Source organism: Rhincodon typus, chromosome 11 (genome assembly GCF_021869965.1).
Source record: "Rhincodon typus isolate 14 chromosome 11, sRhiTyp1.1, whole genome shotgun sequence".
NCBI lineage: Eukaryota > Metazoa > Chordata > Chondrichthyes > Orectolobiformes > Rhincodontidae > Rhincodon > Rhincodon typus.
Window position 1 is genome coordinate 55,893,085 of NC_063342.1, and position 21,786 is coordinate 55,914,870.

Genomic DNA, 21,786 nt, shown 5'->3' on the forward strand with positions numbered 1-21,786 from the left:
ATGTGATTCATTGTGTAAGGACATCTAGATTCCTCCAAATGCCAATATTTTTCAGTCTCTCACTATTCAAAGGTACCCTGCTTTATTAGTTAGCCCACAAAATAATTGGATGGATACTTTCACACTTCAAACTGTAATTCCATTTGTTACATTCTTGCTTATGTACCCAATCTGTCATTATCCTTCTGGAGTCTTTCTGTATCCTACTCACTTCTTACTTTCATGCCTAACTTTGTATTATCAAACTTGGAAATGTCACACACAGTTGCCTCATCTAAGTCATTAATATAGACTAAAAATTTCTAAGCTCAAATACTGATCTTGGAGTTATCCTGCTCGTTACAGCCTGCCTACTTTTATTTCCTTATCAACCTCGTTGCTGAATTCCAAAATCCTGTGAATCTTAGTTGACTTTCCTTTTTGGAGATATTGTCAGTCTGTTCCTTTAATTTAATACTGTCTTCCAGGAGGAAAAATAATTGAAACTAATTCAAGGCTGCAGCTGTATCTAACTGGGAAAGGAGGTATATTTTAGGAACAACTGGGAAATCCAACCACAACTCATTCCACACATCATTCTATCAGCTGTGACCAGTCATGACTTACTTCTCCCTGAAGCAAAACAGATGGCCATAAGCATAATCCTGACCCTCAGTGGGAACCTACCTGGAATAGCCCCTAATGTGGGGAACCTCAATGGCTCACTGTGTTTTCAATGCCTGTTCTTGAAAGTTCTCCCCATCTTAAAATTAGATTAACCACTTCAGTTGTGTGTTGATCGATCAGTATAAGTGACACATTGAGCTGATTAACCTTTGAAAATGGCATTCAGCAGGGACAGTTAGATTGAAATCTCAAACTTCTAAGAGGCATATAGTGTGGTTGGAGAGTGGGAGAGGGTGATGGGGTTTGGGACAGGTGGGGAGAGAGACAGAGTCAGAAAGAGAGAAAGAAAGATAGAGGGGAGAGAGAGAGAGACAGGGAAAAAAAGTAGAAAAAGAGAGATGGACAGACAAAGAGGCAAAGAGACAGAAGACTAGAGTCAAATTTCCACAAAGTCCTGCAGGTATGTAGTCACTGGGCAGTTAAGAAACTAATTTTTATGCTGACTAAACAAGAGATAAGAAGAACTGCAGATGTTGGAGTCAGAGACGAAACAGTATGCAGCTAGAGGAACACAGCAGGCCAGGTAACATCAGAGGAGTGGGAAAGTTGACGTTTTGGGTCAGGACCCATTTTCAGAAATTTCTGAAGAAGGGTCCTGACCCAAAACTGCAACTTTCCTGCTCCTCTGATGCTGCCTGGCCTGCTGTGTTTTTCCGGCTCCATAACGTGTTGTCTCTAATTTTTATGCTCTTGCATTTTTTATTTCAGATGTTGTGGACAAGTATATAGTGCGGAATAAATCAGAGTAGTTTATTTAGGCAACACGTTTGTTTCTGCTTTGAAATTATGCTGTAATTTTGTTAGAACATCCTTTCTGCTTTGCTGTATAAAGTCAACTAAAATCCTCACATATCTTTTTCTTCTCTCTGCCCACCAGTGTGCTACCTCCATAACCGTTCAGGGCCAAGGGTGGAGGATGCGACAAAAAAAACGAAGAAGATGGAAACTATATCTCTGATAAAGTGCAGGACTTAAACAGGAATAGATCTATTAGGTTATATATAAATTTTCTAAAGGACACATCTATGAATAGGATTCATTAATGTTTTAATTAACATTTGATTTCATTTGTTATCCAAGTTAAGATTTGAAGTTTGCTGCCGCAGTCAGACTCTCGTTCAGTTTCTTCATTAGTTTTCAGATTGCACACATCACTATGTTGATGTACAAGGCCTTAGTTTGTTTGTGGCGGGTCCCATAATTCCCTTTCTGATAAGTTAAGTTCAACTGGGGCATGCTACTTCTTTTTCAGCTGGGAAAAGCTAGCCAGTGATTAGTAATAGTTAACTGGCCAGCAAACAGTGCCAATTGTTTTTAAGTTAGGAAATTCAACTGCACAGCAACAAGGATCAATTACTTTCATCCAGTACACACAAAATGGCCAGTAACCAGTACCAACTGTTACCAATTGGATATAGCCAACCAGAGAGCAAAAGGTTCAATTTATTTTGAACTGGTCCCAAAATACATTTCACAACTGTTTTAACTGGGCCAGTTTGTTGTCCCCTTCTCAGCTTCAACTCTTATTAGCCACGGTTGACCCATTTTTCGTGTCAGGTTTTTAACCCATAAAATATGTATATTTATTCCAAATTATGACTTCATTCTTTTAGTGCTTCCTTCCCATATGCTTTCCCAATCTACCGAGCCAATTTGTCCTTCAAAGCTATGGAGACCACAAGCCTACTCACATGGGCTATAGCGAGAAATGTAGCAACTGTATTGACCTTGAAATCATTCTTTTTATGCAGCCCCAAGACTATTATTATAAATTTGGTGTCCCCAGACTAGATATCAAGAAGTTCCGTATTGGTTTATTACACTTACTACCTGACCTTCTAATTTCCTGATTTATACCCTGCCCTGCACTGCAACCATAGTTAGGAGGTTTAGAAAGATTTTCATCAATGTTTTCTGCCTTTTGCTATTTTCTAGCTCCATCCAAATGAAATGACTGATTGATTTTCTAAGTTACTTTCTCTTTATTGATTTTCTTCCCATCATTGATTACCAGGCTGCTCATTCCTCTTTTCCATGTTGCCAATTTATTTGAAAAGTTAAGCATCCTTTAATATTAAGTACCTAACCTGGGTAACTTTGCAGCCTTATTTCTGCAATAGCTATTCAATCATTCCTATTACATTTATTTATGTTATTGATTGATTTAATTTGCTTTGTGAAATCAGTCATTTTGATAAGCAATAATGTGATTTCAGTTTTGACTCTAATTTTACCTGATATCTGTTCAGTCACAAATGCCTGATTTTCTTTGATAGCCTCCGTGTCACATCCTGACCCATCAGCACCACTTCCCCACAGCCCCAAACCCTTATCTGTTTATTACTCCATCTCCCGTCTCTGGTGTAGTACTTGGATTCACTGGAACAATGGACCCAGTTTAATTTAAGTGGTGACCTTCCCAGTGGAACTGTACTGATGCCAGTGGTTCTTTAAGTGAAATCCTGCCTCCTACGTCACTTCACCAGCCACACAATTAAACCTCTAATCTATTTATTGCAATGTCAAATTGAACATGGCTTTGGTAACAAATCCAGAGATTATTAACTTGTAATGTTCTGCCTGTTAATTTAGACTTCAAACTCACCAGAACATCATTCCTAGTACTACCTGTGCCATTGGTTCCTACATGGGCCATGCCAACAGGTTCCTTCCACTCCCAGTCCATCCTGCACAAAAGATGTATCTTTAATCTTTGCACCAAACAGTGGAACAACCTTTGAAACTCCTGGTCGCAGCATTGGAGAACACCATTTCCATGGCTGTACTTTCACCTGTCACTGCCACGTTCCTTTTCACTCTGCCCATATGAATGGCCTCCTGCATCGTAGTGTTATGATCAGATTCACCATCCAGCCTGAAATCTTTGTTCTCATCCGTACAGGAAGCAAGTACCTCATACCTATCGTTCATTGTTGAGGGCTGAGACTCTTCCATCACTGCATTCTAGATCCTCATAACTGCCTGACTCTCTGTTGCACCTCCCTGTCCCTCACCACTCACCAACTTGAAAGTTCTCTTGGAACAGAGTCCAGATAGCTTGACCACTCCCTTATTCCTACAACATCTGCATCTCGAACTCCAGGTGTAAGCTGAGTTTCTCAAGATACACTTACTTATCATAGATATGGCTGTCCAGAATCACAAAGCTTTTTACATATTCTCCCTGACTGCCCATCTAACTATTTATTTGATAAGATATTTGAATTGACTATTGGTTCTATTCATTGGCTTATCTAGTTATTCTAATTGAATTAATTATTCTTTGTTAATTTATGTATCTGGTTTAAGTTACTAATTTACTTAAGTCGTAACTATTAGCTGAGCTTGGAGACGGAAGAAAAACATTAACCATTGGAGGCAGGTAAAAAGTAAAATTAGCATTTCCTTTCCCCTCTGCACTGAATTCTCACTGTCATCAAATTCCTGGCACAGAAAAATTCATATACAAAAATGTATTTACCTTATATATTAGAATATCATCTTATCAGATGGCTTTTACTTTAGATGTTTGTATGTTTATCAATTCAGACATACCTGAAAAGTCCCCTTAAATTTAAGGGGTTGGAAATGTTTAACTGCATTATTTTCTGCTTATAGCATGGAGATTCACATTTAAAAGTATCCTGAAAATTGGAAGGAAGAAAACTCAATTCAAACAGCACAATTATATACAAAACACTGACAAAATAAAAGTATTGTGCTCAACAAAATAAGTATAAACAGTGCACAAATAAGATATTTCTCAAAACTGAGTTGGGGATGGTACAAAAGCATTTCTTTTTAACATAACCAGTGATAAGGTTGGCCCATTATGGGTATTTTCACAATCTCAAAAGTACATGAATTAAAAGAAAAAAAGTAAGAAGTAAAAATAATAAGTTTGAACGGTTGCATTTTCAAAATGCATCATGACACTATTCCTCAGTATGGTCATGGCACAGAAAGCAGCAGTTACCAAGGACAGTTTCCCACCCAAGCTCAATTGAAAAATCAATAGTAGTCGCTGCAATTGAAAATGTCAGGCAATTACTAGGAATCATATAAACAATCTTCCTCCTCGGCTGTCCTTATCACTGTCATCAAACAAATGCTGAGCAGGCCAATCATATGGTAAGTCAAAACAATTACATTACTAGTAAGTGCATTGAATGGAATGAAATATTAACAATGTGACATTGTTAGACAGCATCATTCAATTTGCAAAGCAATGTTATTTATACTGAACAATAAGATTCATCAAAAAACTCCAAAAGTTTTTAAATTAATGCATACACATAAGTTGATATATTAGTAAATTGATAAAGTGATATATTAGTGTTCACTTACAGTAGGATTAACGCCATTGATTTGTGAGATCAGTAAAAATGTAGTTGTAGCGGCTGCTACTCCTTTCCCCAACCTTGATGCAAAAATTAGCAAAGCTTCTACCGGCTTCAAGAACCGGCTTTTGAATTCTACACTTAAATCAACATGACTCCTGTTTAAAAGAAATGTTGACAATTCACCAATCAAATGGATCAATATAACGTACAGAAAAACACGGGTAGGGCATTCAAAATGTTCCAATACGTAGCCAATATTGGGTAAAGCTTATGCCACTGGCACATACTCAGAAGACAATGCCAATATGATTGAGTCTTCACAAGCATTCTATCTCAATTTCGACTTTAGTTTTTATCACACACAAATTTTATTCAAATATAAGGAATATGCTCTTACAATGGGTCTGCCATTGTGAGTGCTATTGCGATCTAATTCAAGTATTGGTCAAAACAGAAAATAATCAGAAATGTCTGCCTTTTCTTGGTAGTTGAATTTAAAGCCAATTAAATTGGGTCCCTTAAATATGCAAATAGGACAGCCTAGGTGTTTAGGCCAACCTGGAGACACTTGTTTCGATTGAAGAAACCAAATATAGGGCTGACTTTATTCTAGATTGTTCTACTATGTCTAAGTTTCAACAGGTAAAGTTACATTTTGAAACAGTCAAAGCAATTCTGTGCAGCCAGGAGATGTGAATCTGCATTCTAGAAGTTGCCAGGCATTGATCAAGAAATCTGCGGGTGGTGCAGGAGGAGGGGAAGAAGGGTTATCAGCAGCAAGCTCTCCATGTCCAGATGGATTGCATCATACAGTCTGAAGTGAGGTACCTCACGAGACAGCAAAGGTGTTGGTGTTAATTTTCCAAAATACCCTAGATTCTTAAAAGGTTCTCTCAGGCTGGAAATTAGCAAAGAAAAACCCTAGGGAGGAAGCAAGTGAGAAACTATCCGGCAGTTAATTTGATGTCTATCATGGGGTAGGTGTTTGAATTGATCATTAAAGAGGTTATAGCCACACACTTAGAAAAATAAGTGATAATCAGGAAAAGTCAGCATGGTTTCATGCAGAGGAAATTAGTTTTAGCAATTTATTAGACTTATCATTGAATAATACTGTACCATAGAGGCCCTTCAACTCATCGACTCTATATTGCCAAAGATGCACTAAATCCACACAGTCCCACCTTCCAGCACTAGGGCCATAGCTTTGAATGTAATGACATTCCAAGTGCCCCGTCCAGGAGCAGCATGGTGGCTCAGTGGTTAGCACTCCTGCCTCACAGCACCAGGAACCTGGATTCAATTCCACCCTTGGGTGACTATGTGCAGTTTGTATGTTTGCCCTGGGTCTGCATGGGTTTCCTCCCACAGTACAAAGATGTGCAGGCTAGGTGGATTGGCCATGAGAAATGAAGGGCTATGGGGATACAGTAGGGGTTTGGTTCTGGGTGGGGTGCTGTTCAGTGGTTTGGTATGGGCCAAATGGCCTGCTTCCAGACTGCATTCTAAGTACTTTTTAAAGGTTGTGACATTGCCCACCTCAACTACCCTCCCAGGCAGTGCATTCCAGACCCTTACTACTCTTCCTCTTTGAAGGAATAATAGGTGCTGGGATAAAGGGGTGCATGCAGAGGTACTGTACTTGGATTTTGAGAGACATTTGATAAGATGCACATCGAAGGGTATGGTAGAAGATAAAAACACATTAGCATAGTTACAAACAAAAAAGAAATTGACAGAAAAACTCAGGACATCTGGCAGTGTCTATGCAGACAAAGCAGAGTTAATGTTTCGGGTCCAGTAACCCTTCTTCTTTAGCACAGATGAAAGATTGGCTAGTTGGCAGGAAACAGACAGAAGGCATAAATTTATCTGTGTCTGATTGACAGGATGTGAATGATCCGAGTCCCACGGGAGCCTGTGTTGGAGCCTCAAATTTTTACAATTTACTTCAATTACTTAGATGTAAGGAGCAAAGGCATTGTTGCTAAGGTTGCAGTTGACACAAAGATAGTTGGAAAGTATGTTGTGAAGAAGACATAAGGAGTTTTCATAAGATATGAATATCAATTAAGCAAAAATCTTGTAGATGGAGTATAATGCAGAAATATGTGAAGTTGCTCATTTTGACAGGAAGACTGAAAAAACATAGTCTTACTTAAATGGAGATTGCAGAATTCCAAGGTGCTTAGTGGTTTAAGTGTTCTTGAGCTTAAATCACAAAAAGTCAATTGAGATGTACAGCAAGTAAGTTGGAAGGCTAGTGGTATGTTACCTTTTATTATGAAAGGAATTGAACATAAAGTAAGGATGTTATGTTTAATAATACAGAGCACTAGTAAGACCACATCTTGAATTTTGTGTAGTTTTGGTCTCCTTATTTAAGAATTATAAATGATTAGGAGCTCATTCAGAGAAGGTTTGCTTGAGTGATACTTGGAAAGAGTGGGCTGGCTTAACAGGAAAGATTGGAGTGTCTTAATTTGTTTCTACTGGAGTTCAGGGGAATGACAGGCAACTTGACTGAAGCATTTGATTCTAGGGATTAAAATTAAGGGTCACCGCTCTCAGAGAGAGATCAGGAGAATTTGTTTTCTCTCGGAGGGTTGTGCAACTTGGGAACTCTCTGCCTCAGAAGATGGTAGAAGTGGGGTCATTGAATATTTTTAAAACAGAGGTGATAGGTCCTTAGAGTCATAGAGGTGTACAGCATGGAAACAGACCCTTCAGTCCAACTCATCCATGCCAGCTGGATATCCTAAATTAATCTAGTCCCATTTGCCAGCATTTGGTCCATATCCCTCTCAACTCTTCCTTTTCATATACCCATTCAGATGCCTTTTAAATGTTGTAACTATATCCTTTTTAGACAAAGGAATCAAAGGTTATAGAGGTTGATGAGAATGTGGAGTTCAAAGCACAAACAGATCAGCTATGGTCTTCATGAATAGCAGTGTTTGCTCAAAGGGCTGAATGGTTTCTGTTTTGTGGCTTAAAGCCTTATCCACCCAGGGTCATCAGGGAGTATTTCTCTCACTTCCAACAGTGACAATGTGTGTGCCATGTTAACCTCTTACAGATAGACCTGTAGCACCAGAGACAGACAAGGACAGCACTGTCATTGACTGTCAAGGCAACTATGGCCATGAATTTATTTGAAATCATATCCTTCAAATTGAAATCTGACATATCTTTAACTTCAAACAGTTTTCCAGTTACTGTTTCAAAAAAAAGGTGACTAAGGCTCTTTATGCCAAGACTGGGAAGTATATTGTGTTCTTTCTCACTTGAGAGAAGCACGCATCAGAGTGTGTACATGGATTTGTCAAGACAGTAGCGTTCTTCATTGGGAAGACTGAGATCAACTGCACACTTTGCTTTGCTGGTGTGAAGGTTTTCCCCACAATATCAAAGATTTCTTTTTTCCCTCATCAAGCAGTCAATATGAAACCACAATGTTTAAGATGGCACAAATCTCGGTTCATCACCAAAAGAACAGTCAGGAAAAAAAAAAAATCGAGCTTTGTTAAGAGAAACAATATCCTACCAGAAGCAGTTGTAAAATCAAAATCCATAAAGGAAAATAAAAAAAGTAACAAAAAAGAAAGATCATCGTACTTCCCATTTGATTACACTGGATTTTTCAGCACTATTTCACTGATGTAAACATAACTCATACGGAATCTTTAAGTGCAAACTGCCTTCAGTGCAAATCAAGTTTCATGTTCTTTTAATAGTTTTCAAAGTATTATGCTAGGAGTAGACCTCACTTGGAAAAGTTGAGCATTATCCACAGACTGAACTAATCACCATTGGGAGGACACTGATTTGTATTTAATTGATGATCTTCGGAATGTTCTAAATATGAAGCTGGACTTTTTTTTCTACTTATTCATAGAATCTGGGTATCATTGGCAAGACCATTGATTTCCAACACTTAAATGATATTGGGAATATAATGATGAGTCTGCTAATATTAATTTACAAAGAAAATGAAGAATCTCAAGAACCATGTTTCTTTAAGTAAAACTACAGTGTTGATCCATGGTCAGATGTGCGGCTCAACATTCAGTACACTACCAGAGATGGGATTAACAATTAGCAAATCGTACAATTATGACTGTCTGGGTTTACATAGATATCTGTAATGGTGACCTCAGTAAGACCTTAGGGAGTGCCATTCTTGAATCACTGCAGTCTGTATGGGGTAGATCTCCCGGCAGTGCTGTTGGGGAGGCAGTTCAGAGTTTTGTCCTTTTGGCAGTGAAGGAACAGTGAGATGGTGTGAGACTTGATGGGATTTTGGACGTGCAATGTTCCCATCTTTGCAGATCTTGTTCTTCCAGATGGCAGGGGCTGATTTGGAAAATGCTTTGGGAAGATACTTGACAAGTTTCTGCAGTGCATCTTATAGACAATACATGCTTAAGCCATTGTATAAAGATGGTAGCGAGTTTAAATGTTTAATATGGTGTGTGGGGCATCAGTAATGCATGTGAATTTGTCCTGCCTGATGCTGAGTTTATTGCAGATTATTGATGCTGTTGGAGATTTGGTTCATGAAAATGTTAATGGGTATGTTTTGAGCTTCTTTAAAAAAATGTTTACTCAGGAACTAACTGGTATATCCCATTCTAAGAAGAAAATAGAAAACAGTTTTGTATACCTTTAAAAGTTATCTTCAGCAGTTTAAAATCAGGTTATTCAAAGCTGATGGAATGACTTTTTTAATGCTTATATTTTGTGGTAAAAACCACACTTTCTAATATGTTGATCAAAATTAAACAAATAGTCACTATTAAATATATTAGGGATATTTAACCCAATCTTGTCAATTATGGAATTCAATAATTTACAAATGAGTGTGAGTGGAAACTAGGTGGCAATGGGAATGAAAATACTTCAAAACAGGTGCAATATAGGCCAGAATTGCTAACCGGGTCAAAAAACCTCTACTCCTACATGTTTCTACTCTAAAGAAAAAGGGTAACATCAAACAAATCATAGGTACAAACAAGACAATTTACAAGGAATTTAATTTACCTTTCTGGGATGACCACTTCATTTCCATTGGGCAAAGTAAAATCATTTGCCTCTTTCCCAATAATTGTTGCAAAATACACTAAATCCTTCATGAAGGGATTTTGTAATCGAACCTGTATTAAAATAATAATTCAGCCTTAACTTGACTGGAGCAACAGAAGAAAAAGACACCATAATCTCAGAAGACCATAGGGCTGCTCTCTCATCAGAGAGAGAAAGACAGCTGGTGGTGATCTAACCTGAGGATCTAACCTGATCGCACCTCAGGCGAGGGACGCTGGTACAGGAATTGAACCAACTTAGATGGTGTAATTCTGCATTGCAAACCAGCCAAATGAGCTAACAGACCCCTTAAAATAAATGCTTTTATATTTCAAACGGCAAAAACATTGATTGTTCCACAAGGAAATGCATTAAAACGTGTTGAATTCTCAAGAGATTGGAAGGTTATCATTCACCTTGCTTAGTACAGTAACAGGAAGTCTCCCTGCAATTCCTTTAAGAGATAATTTAAACCACACTGTAGCTTGATCCAAATGCAAGAGCTCAAGAGTAGAAAAAGTAAAGTGAATTAGATATTTAAATTGTAGCCTCCAGGGTCTTAAAACAGTTGCTGTTTCATTCAGTATTTTCTACAGATTGCCAGTTTAAATTAAAAGGGGCAGGCCAAAAACACAGCTGTTTACAGCTGTTTTCCAGATATGATGTTGACCTTACTTTAATTAGCTTCCCATGATCCTAAAAGGAGCTTTGTTTTACTTACATGTTTAACAATTGTAGCATGAAGTTCACCGGTGAACTCAACAGTCATCTTAGGGCGATAGTTAGGTAGTCTTTCAAACAGGTAAACACACAGCATAAGCATTGCGATAGGATTTGGATCTGAGATGTCAGTGCCCTGTTTAATTAACAAGAATATCATCATATTCAAAAAGATTAACATTAATAGTTTTACAGTTATTCTTGTCTTCAAATCCCTTCATGGCTTTGCCTTTCCCTATGTCTGCCACATCATCCAACAAAATGAACAGCCAAAGTATGCGCACTCCTCTTATTCTGGCCTCTTGTAGATTCCCAATTATAGTCTACTATTGGTGGTAGTATCTCGAGGTGCCTCGCCCATGGAGAGCTCAAAGCTATGTACAGACTCAATACATCAGCTGGAAAAAGTATCTGTTTCTTCTGGTTGGAACAGTGGAAACCAGAAAGATAAATTTAAGGTCATTAAAAGGAAACGGGCTAGGAGATTTTCTTCTTTTACACAAAACCTCATTGGTTTCAGAATACCTTGACAGAAACAAGGGTGGTAGCAGAATCTAAAATGGCTTTTAGCAAAGAGAGTAAATAGTCATAAAATTTAAGAATTTTCTAAGTTGTAGAGTAAGGGCAGGAAAAAAGATCAAAAGGATCTTTCCTCCAGATCGCTAGAATGGGTGAGGTGGTGGTGAGATAGGGCAGGGAAGTGGGGTGGGCAGTGGCGGGGGGGGGGTTTCCTTAACACCTTCCTTGTATGATATCCTATGATTCTCAATGTCTTTTTTCCTATGATTCTCAAAGTGCTTTTTCCTATGATTCTCAATGTGTTTTTTCCTATTTTTAGTCACTATCCAGAGATAAAATGTACTTGTCATCTCTGCAGGAAACTACAACAAAATGTAGCTTTATATATTACATAAAAAAGATGATTGTTCAGTAAAATAAAATGTTATAACATCTGAAATCATATGATTATCTTAGCATTAACCAATCACTAATGCTAGCTGTGTTTACATGAAGAACCTGATGATGTATTCATTTTTATATTCATTCAAGGGATTGTCACTTGTTCTTTCAGTATTTATTACCATCCTTAATTGACCTGGAGAAGCAGCCTTCTTGAATCACTGAAATCTGTGGGCTGATGTTACTTCCACCTAGCCTTTGAGTAGGGAATTCCATGATTTTGACGGCAATGATGAAGGATTAGCTACATGATGCCAATTCAAGATGATGCATAATCTTAAGGGAAACTTGCTGATGTTGATATTCCCATGCCCCTGCTACCCTCATCCTTCAAAGCAGTAATGCACCCAGGTTTCACTTCTGCTGTCAAAGAAGCCTTGTTGACGGTTTACTATGCACCTTGTAAATGATACATACGACAGCCACTCTTTCAGTATTTGGAAGTAGTGAACGTAAAGCAAGCAAAACACGTAGGCTGCTTTGCTCTGGATGGAATTTCTCAAGCGTTGCTGGATCCGCATCAAGTCAAGCAAAGAATATTCCATCACATTTCTGAATTGTGTTCTTTAGATGGTGGAAAGAATTTCGGGATTCAGCAAAATCAATTTCCACAAATGCACAGTATTTATGGTCCTGATCTTGTTAACGGTAAGTTTCTGGTCAATATTAACAATGCAACACGTTGATGGAAGAAAATGCGGTGATGGTAATGTCATTAACAGATGGGTAGTGTTTGGACTCTCTGGTTGGAGATGGTCATTAGCTAGCAATTGTTAGGTATGGGTGTTACTTGTCACTCAACTCAAAACTCGGTGTTATCTTGTTGCTTGCTGACTTCATTATTGGAGGAGTTATGAACATTATTGAACACAGAAAAATGAATCATCGTTGATCTTATGAGGGAAGGTCACTGATAAGACAGATAAAATTGCACTGAGCAACTCATCCAGCAATGTCCTGTGCCTGAAATATTGGTCTCCAAACATTTCACCACTGCACGACCACCACCATCCCATCCCCCACCTCGATGATTTCTATTGACTTGTTGTTCACTGGAGTGTTTGATTCAAAATGCTGAGTCAAATGCTGTCTTGACATTAACTGTAAACATGTTCACCTCTCCTCTGAAGTTCAGCTCTTTTGTCCATGTTTTGATCAAGGCAGTAATGATGTCTGTGACATGATTTAAATCTTGAAACGAATTAAATTGTGCAATAATAATTCACTTTACCTGTATATCAAAATCTAAGCCAATGGCATCAAATGCTTTTAGGAGTACTAGACTGTTATGTAGGCATTGCTCAGGAGCAGCTGGAGAAGTGTACATATTTTCAAAATGAGTTGGAATCTGTAAAAAACAGAATGCGTAGTACTTTTGACTGCACAGATCTACAAACAAAAACCAGTAATAATGATTTCACGCCAACCAAAATGTAGCATTGTTTATTTAAAAATCCAGAAAGTGTAATTTGGATAAGTAGAGAAAGATTGGCAAAACAAATGGTGTGTCTTAACCAGTTTTAAGCATAATTGCAGAAAACAAAACCCAGGGGTATTTCCTTGTCTTCCATGTCCAAATTGTTCCCAGCTGATTTTTGTGGTAATTTAACGATAATATTTTCAGATCTTTTCCCATTTTCTACTTCTAAATTATTTTGATTCCAGAGCTTTGGATCATTCTCATTAGTCCTAAGTCAATATATTTTGAGGTATTTATTCATTCTTCAACATTTAAGCAAGTTTTCAATGGCATATACTCCAAGTGAACAACAAACTGTGTCGAACAATTGATTTTAGCTAATTATACAATTATACCTTCTCAAGATTCTATTCTGACCTTCAGAATCAATATTGTACTGCATGAAATCTAATTTTAAGTAAAACATATTACTCATTTCTTTAAAAAAGGCATTAAAGAAACAAACATAATATGTTTGTGTATATACAATAGAGTGTACAAAATTTTAAATAGCAAACAAAATTTTTAAGGTTAAACAAAACCTCTACTAGTAACATTTTCAAAAGTAGTGTTTGTCCTTTATTTGAACAAATCAAGTTGATCATTAGTGACTGGTTTGTTCTCTGAGGTTTCAAACCATCTCTTCCCACAGGATTTTAACAGATGCATCAAGTTAAACAGGTGGGTCATTTTTAATATGCCAGCAAAGAGTTACTTAGACTCCCCAAATTCAAATTAAACCTCTCAAATTCAAAGTACAATTATCAGTCAAGTACACATTGAACCAGTCATACAACATAAGCAAGGTCCCTGAAGCCTGGAATGAACAAAACTTGCAACACCATATCAGGGACAGACCCAAAACAGCATTTCTGGCAGCTGCCAAACTTCACATGGATTATGGATGTTTCTTTAAATCAAATATACTGACTAGACATATAAAGAAGCATGTTATTATTATTAGATAATAATGTTAGCATGAGTTTCCATATCTTACTAATCCAGGCCTAACATCGAATTATGTTGGAGATTTTAGCCAATTGATTTTAGCTAATTCAATCCACTAGGCTATTGATCCATTAACTAACAGTGATAACACCCTCTACTCAATGTCACTGTAATTTGCTCAAATGTAATTGCCACAGGTATTAAGCGAGTTAGCTGTAAGGATTAAAAATGCAAAATTGAAGAGCAGACTTCAATTAATGAATCTTGTATGAGATGAACGTTAAGCATCCTGTAGAATCATGTTAGCAAAAACTAGAAAGAGCAATTTGTGCTTTCAAAACATTCTTTACAGGCTTTGGAGATAGGTTTAGAGTCAGGAGGTTCCAGACACTGACAGGAAATGGAGAAACAACAATATTTAGGATAAGATTAATTGTTCCTTGACATTAACAACATTAAGCTAAGACCTGGAGTAGATATCTGTCTTTTATGGTTTAATAAAGCAAGGTTGGAATTTGGATAATGAGATGGCCGTGTGGCAAAAACACTTCTGGAAAGATTCTGCCTTTTTTCCTGTATTCCTCAGGGTTATTTGGGTTTGCCTTCAAATACACTGTCCTTGCATATGCTTGAACAAATGGATCAATACCCTGTGCTGAAGACTCCTGTGGTAGATTATTGGAATTCATCACAACACAGGCAAAGGAATAGAGCTCAGTGAATTAGGCCCGAGGTCAACAACAGATGGGTTACAGACACGCGTGATGGCTCACTGTTGAATTTGAACTTGACGACATAATATTCTAATAGCAAGCCAAGATAATCCATTTTTAGCTTTGCACTGGTGAACCTGGAAATGTATCTATTCTCACTTTCTTCTTAACATGTTCATAAAGAAACTAATTAGTATCCATCTCGTAAGCAAGAACTTACACATCTTATGTGGATTAAACAAAATATTTTCCACAGCAGTAGGAACTTGGAGCAGAGATTCTCCATGCAGCTAATAAAGTTATGATTTATTTGATTTAAATTCTTGAGTTGTGAAGCAAGATTTGGTGGTGTCCAAATTAGTATAAGTGGCTAAAATAAATTATGGGTACAATCACATTCATGACATGAAGGATCTTACAAACAGTTTAAATACTGTAAGGACTTCGTTAGACTTTTAAAAAGGCCAAAGATCACATGGCTTATAAGTTGACAACATTCTGGAAACTTTCAACAGTAAGCATGGCTGGACAGATCACCCGTGTGAAATTTTGCACCGACTAATGTTTGGATATGCTGCAAACTATTGAAGTAAAGAGATCATAGGCTCTGTCTCCAGGCCTACACTTATAACTGAAGATACAAATTAAAACTCATTGTACCCACAGAGATGCTAAAAACAACAATGCATCTATATTCAAAGGTATGCAAAGGAATTTTACAAAGAGATAGGATCTCCTTTATTAGCATGAATGGCAAGTCAATGGCCAGCATCATATGATTAATACTCCATTGAATTTTGAAGAATTTTGAACAGACTTTTTGAAACCTTGGATCAGTCTGGATGTTAACCTTCCCACTGAAATCTGATATTCACATGAACTCAAAACTATACTTTTGGTTTTAATAGTCATTGACTTGAACCCCCTTTCTCTTGCATGTGTTTGAGCATGTCCACATACATGCAAAGTTGTGTAAGACCATGCTGGGATCAAATATAAGGAATAAATACTCCTAGTTTAATCTAAGAGAATCAGCGCACATTGCCTTAAAATTGAGTTCATAAACAGGGGCTTAAGAAATACACCCCAACTTTTTCAAAAATAAAGCATACTGCTTACGGTAAGGAGTTCACAAGAATAAGGGAGTTCAGGCTGTAAGGCTGTAATCATAGAATCAATAAACTGCTATTCCTGTGTAAATACAACTTAATTACGGAAATAAATCCAATAAGATTCCCTTCAAATTTAGTTTGGGCTATCGGATCTGAATTAGACTGGAAGCACTTCTTACTTAATCCTGACTGCAAACTGAATTCATCCTATATGATACACAATGATGTAAATTAGTGCACCATGAAAATTTACAACTATAACTTGATTCATCTCAGCATCTTCCAACAGCTGGTCAAATTTGATCCCTGTTAGAAGTCAGAAACCGATTAAAGAGAAAAAAACATTAAATAAAGTATAATAGAAAATATATACCTACCAGATGGGGGCAATAAGCAGCTACAACAGCTGCAAGCACTAAACCATCCAACAAATCTAAATCAAAGTTAATTATCCAGCGTGTTGGTGGTATAGCACCTATTAAAAAGAGAGAGGAAAGTGAAAAGATAAGACAATCTTGAAAAACTAAAAGGTAAAAGAACATAAGAACTAGGAGCAGGAGTAGGCCATCCGGCCCTTCGAGCCTGCTCCGCCATTCAATAAGATCATGGCTGATCCTTTCGTGGACTCAGATCCACTTACCCACGTTCTCACCGTATCCCTTAATTCCTTTATTGTTCAAAAAAAACTACCTTTTTTTTAAAAGCGTTTACTGAAGTAGCGTCAACTACTTCACTGGGCAAGGAATTCCATAGATTAACAACCCTCTGGGTGAAGAAATTCCTTCTCAGTTCAGTCCTAAATCTGCTCCCTCTAATCTTGAGGCTATGCCCTCTTGTCCTAGCTTCACCTGCCAATGGAAACATCCTCTCTACTTCTATCTTATCTATTCCCTTCATAATTTTGTATGTTTCTATAAGATCCCCCCTCAATCTTCTGTATTCCAATGAATATAATCCCAATCTACTCAGTCTCTCCTCATAAGCCAACCCCGTCAACTCTGAAATCAACCTAGTGAACCTCCTTTGCACCCCCTCCAGTGCCAGTACATCCTTTCTCAAGTAAGGAGACCAAAACTGCACACAGTACTCCAGGTGTGGCCTCACCAGCACCTTGTACAGCTGCAACAATAACCTCTCTGCTTTTTATTTCAATCCCTTTAGCATTGAAGGACAAAATTCCATTTGCCTTCCTAATTACTTGTTGTACCTGCAGACCTACCTTCTGTGATTCATGCACAAGGACACCCAGGTCCCTCTGCATAGCAGCATGCTGCAACTTTTTACCATTCAAGTAATAATCCTTTTTACTATTACTCCTACCAAAATGTATGACTTCACATTTATTTACATTGTATTCCATCTGCCAGACCTTTGCCCACTCACTCAATGTATCTATGTTCCTCTGCAAAGTTTCACAGTCTTCTGCACACTTTGCTTTGCCACTCATCTTAGTGTCATCTGCAAACTTTGAAGGTGTTAGATTTTAAAGATATGGTCTTGTTTTATTGTTACATATTCACATGTACTGGCAAAAAGATTTTCATTCTTCTACCTTGGCCTGAAAAGAGTTCCTTTCGAGACCAAGAGAAAAAATGCAATTAGAGACCATCTACTGTACTAGAACCAAGTAATGATAATGTTCTATTCATGTAGTTCTGAGCACCCTGGCTTTTGTGTTGCTTCAAAGTTTGATGCAAAATATTGAATGAATTCATATGATAGGAAGATTGTCCAACCATTATGCTACATAAAATTGCATTGTGAATGATTAAAAACAGATCCTTTAAGATTAAACCATAAAGTATGGTATGGGATTGTGCTGGTGAAATGAATCTTTTAGATGCCATTATGTTCGCATAGTACCAGAAATCTTTTTACATTATGCTCTCACTGCAGCTAAATTAATGAAGAACTATTTTTAAAACTCATGACTGTAGTAATGCAGAAAGCCAGACTAAAAGAACTGAAGCAAATGGGTGGAGGTGTCAAAAGTAGAGTACATTGAAGGAATGACAATATTTGCAGGTACAAATAAAGGATTTGAAGCTCGTCTTAAACAAATGGCAAATTAATTGGTTGAAATCTGTGTCAGCCTATTTTCAGGTGAAGAATCATTGTGAAATTGATTGGAGCCCCTTATTATAAATGATAAATAGATAAGCAGATCGCCTGTGGTAGTGTTGTTGTTAATTAGCAGATTGTCTAAATGGGACCTTCATTTTCTGATGTTATTGATTTTACTTGAAGACAGTCTGCACCTCTTAAAGTCTGAGATTAGCTAATCATGGGACAGAAGAAACAAATTCTTCATGGGCTCCACACTTTCCAGCAGCACAATAGTGATTCTGCCGGAGAAATTTGGAGTGGGAGAGGGGTATCCTTACCACACCACATTTCTGAGCAGAAGTGCACACAGGTTCTGGAGGATATTGTTGCAAACAGCATCATCCCATACACCTGGTTTAAATGTAAGAAAATGTTTCATTTCCTGACCAGGGGATGCTAAATTAAGACACTTGTACAATGATTTCACATCATCGTCAATAACTCTGCAATATAAGTTGATCCAACACCTAAACACCCATGAGAACCAGCATTTAACCAACAAAGCATGACGATCTTCTGCATCTCATGCACCTCCTATTTTCCTCACGAACACTCCCTTCACCTTCCCCACTATTTAATATGCATATCCTTAAACTATCTCATTCGGCAACCTTTAACATTCTCACTGCTTTCTTTCAGGCAAAGCTTGCAAACAATATTAAGGGCAGTTGGTGACAGTGGCAAAGCATCTATTCAGATTGTCTCCTACCCCTGGATCAAGTCATAGTGACCATGAGGATGAGTCCCATTCGGAGCATCACAAGTAGACAAGCAAGAGAACACATCTGAGTGTTCTTAAGTAACATCCAGTCCTACACTGAAATTTCCCCTTGCCTTTTTCCAACAGTTACTCATCTGTTGCCACTTATGCTTCATGATTAAACTTGATCTTACCCCACTCTTCTCTTTAAGGCTATTAAAATGTCAAGCACTTGGTGAAGAAAATGAGCCAACAGAAAGCACTGCTGAACATGGCATTTGCATCATTTGGCCTGTCTTTTGCAAACTCATACATGGAGAATGGCACCGCATGGTTAATCAACAATAGGCTGGGGGTGGGGTGGAGGCGGTCTGCATTAGGATATTCACCACACACTGATATACAGAAGAGAAGAAAGGGGATAGATCAGGGGACAATCCATTAACAGCTAGTCAGATGGACAGCTTACATCCTAGTCCTGTTCCAAAGGCCAGAGAGAACTGGTATGAAGACCGGTCCATAATATTTCAGGGCATTTTAGATATTGTGGACAGCGTGCCAGGGAACTTGCCCATAATGGAATAGAAGATGGAGAGTTCCATCTCTCACATGTTTGAGATTCTCCAACAAAACATGCAGATCATGTAGACAAACATGGAGCAAATAATTTTATGAAGGTTGCAGTTGAACCAAGAATGATGGAGCTTTGATAATACCTCAGTTGGAATACAGTTTTTGGTTTTAGTTTCTCTTACAGAGATTGATGGTGAAGTTTTCAAAGCAGTGCAGAGGGGAACCACACAATTAATTGTTTAAACCAACTTAATGGCCAAGATAGACTCAAAGAGTAAATGTTCTACAGTTTAGTGGTGCACAGACTACAGCAATTTGATTTTTTATAAGATAAAACAGGGATTAGATTGTGCTTGTATAAACAGTTGATATCAATTTAAAGATTAAAAATGATCTAAGATCACAATTTCAAGTGATGAAAAACCAGAACTAGTTAAATGTTAGATAATTGGTTTTTTCACAGAGAACAGTGGATCTGTGAAACAGACTACCAGCTCTTGCAATGTACATCAAATTGTTGAATTTCTCAAAGAAAACTACCCCTGGCTGGGGTGGCAATCACCCCATGCAAAAGTTAAGTATTGCAATAGAATATGAATCAAGACCAGAGTGGTTTCCCAACGGATTTGACAATGAATTTTCTTACTCGTTTTTCCTAATGAGCTGATATCATCACTGTTGCATTTCCCAGGAGAGTATAAGGCTTTAGGAAGGACGGGGGAGTGTATTTCTTGTGACACACAAGGAACTGCAGTTGTGTGGGGCAGAATGCGTTAGTCAAACGGTCTTCTCCTGTCTTCAATGCTCATAGACCATTTTACTGGCAGGTGAGACTTCTGCCTATGTGTCTGCAAGAGCCAGCATTTCTTCAGACTCCAGAAGGGGAGGCGATGGCCCAGTGGTATTTTCACTGGACTGTTAATCCAGAGACCCAGATAACATTCTGGGGAAAGAGATAACAAGGTGTAGAGCTGGATGAACACAGCAGGCCAAGCAGCATCAGAGGAGCAGGAAAGCTGATGTTTCGGGCCGAGACCCCTGCTCCTTTGATGCTGCTTGGCCTGCTGTGTTCATCCAGCTCTACACCTTGTTATCTCAGATTCTCCAGCATCTGCAGTTCCTAATATCTCTGAAACATTCTGGGGACCCGGGTTTGAATCCCACCAAGGCAGATAGAGAAATTTGAATTCAATAAAACATCTGGAATTAAGAATCTGATGATGACCATGGATCGATTGTCAGGAAAAACCCATCTGGTTCACTAATGTCCTTTAGGGTAGAAAACTGCCATCCTTATCTGTTCTAGACAGCAACGGCCTCATTCCGTTAATGAATAAAGGAGAAGCAACAGCAGGCCTGTAACACTTGCACCACCATTTGTTGGATGTGTTTGGCCTAGATTTTGGTCAGTTGCAAGGGATTGTACCCTTCCTGCACTGCATAAAGTCACTTAAAGTGTTTGCCTTTGGTTTCAGTTATCAGTATGGTTCAAATCTCAAGGATATCACAGAATAAGTCTCTTTCTTATAATGTTAAGGATTTTCTGGGCATAAGAATGGTATGCATCCTCAGAGATCTCCAACCCACGTCTTTCAGCAGCCACATTATTAAATAGAAGCTCTGGGAGATGATTGAACAAGCTAATATTTGAGAATTAGTCTGTGAGACTGCAGTGATTGTAAAGAGGTTGGCCAGATGGATCTCATTGAGTATGAGTTCCCTGTTAACCTGGGCCATTCAGGGAGTTCTGGCTGACAGATATAAACAGAAGCCTCAGGGATTCTCCTCACTCGAGGGCCTGGCTCTGAGTTAGCTGGTCAGAGTCCATTTGCAGTGCTTGTGTAAATAAAAGGTAACTTGGTGATGGGATACCAGCCTCTGTGGAGTTGTTTCAGAGAGAAGGCAAAAGAGGGTCGTTAGGAACTTATAATAAATTTTCTTCAGGATTTTTTAATTACAAGGGACAGGACACAGGTAAATACGATAGATAATCTCCAGTACAACTCAATACAAATCTCTGAGCATTGTTTACCTGTTTGTCTAGTGACCTCTATCATTTTTTTCAAAACAGGGTAACTGATCTTGAATCTAGCCCTGGAAACAAAGTGCTGTACCAATTACAGCAATGAGGAAATATGCACAGGAGAAGAAAGCTTCAACCACAGATTTAATGATAATCAATAATGATGTAATCTGTCCCCCGTAATGTATTCTCTGTCAGAACAGAATCCAGCATTCAAAGACATATGAATAAATTGGTGCGAAAGAATCGGGTATATTATCTCAATCCCGAAATTCCACATTTAGCCGATTAGAAAACTGAAGCAAATCTGATTGGTATTAATTTAATTTATCTGTACAGATAATGATATAATTTGCACTCCACACTGTCTGTCTTATT

At 38.0% G+C, this 21,786-nt stretch overlaps 1 protein-coding gene across 1 annotated transcript in view; it reads right to left on the reverse strand.

Annotated features, from left to right (window-relative positions):
• Positions 1 to 21,786, reverse strand: part of LOC109927725 (cilia and flagella-associated protein 47-like) — a 413,667-nt gene that overhangs the window by 264,198 nt on the left and 127,683 nt on the right. Inside the window, exons 35-40 of the mRNA XM_048603110.1 lie at positions 16,384 to 16,481; positions 13,006 to 13,122; positions 10,816 to 10,950; positions 10,053 to 10,165; positions 5,014 to 5,164; positions 4,222 to 4,310 (exon numbers count right to left, since the gene is read on the reverse strand). Coding sequence (XP_048459067.1) covers positions 4,222 to 4,310; positions 5,014 to 5,164; positions 10,053 to 10,165; positions 10,816 to 10,950; positions 13,006 to 13,122; positions 16,384 to 16,481 — 703 coding nt within the window. The remainder of the gene's footprint in view (positions 1 to 4,221; positions 4,311 to 5,013; positions 5,165 to 10,052; positions 10,166 to 10,815; positions 10,951 to 13,005; positions 13,123 to 16,383; positions 16,482 to 21,786) is intronic.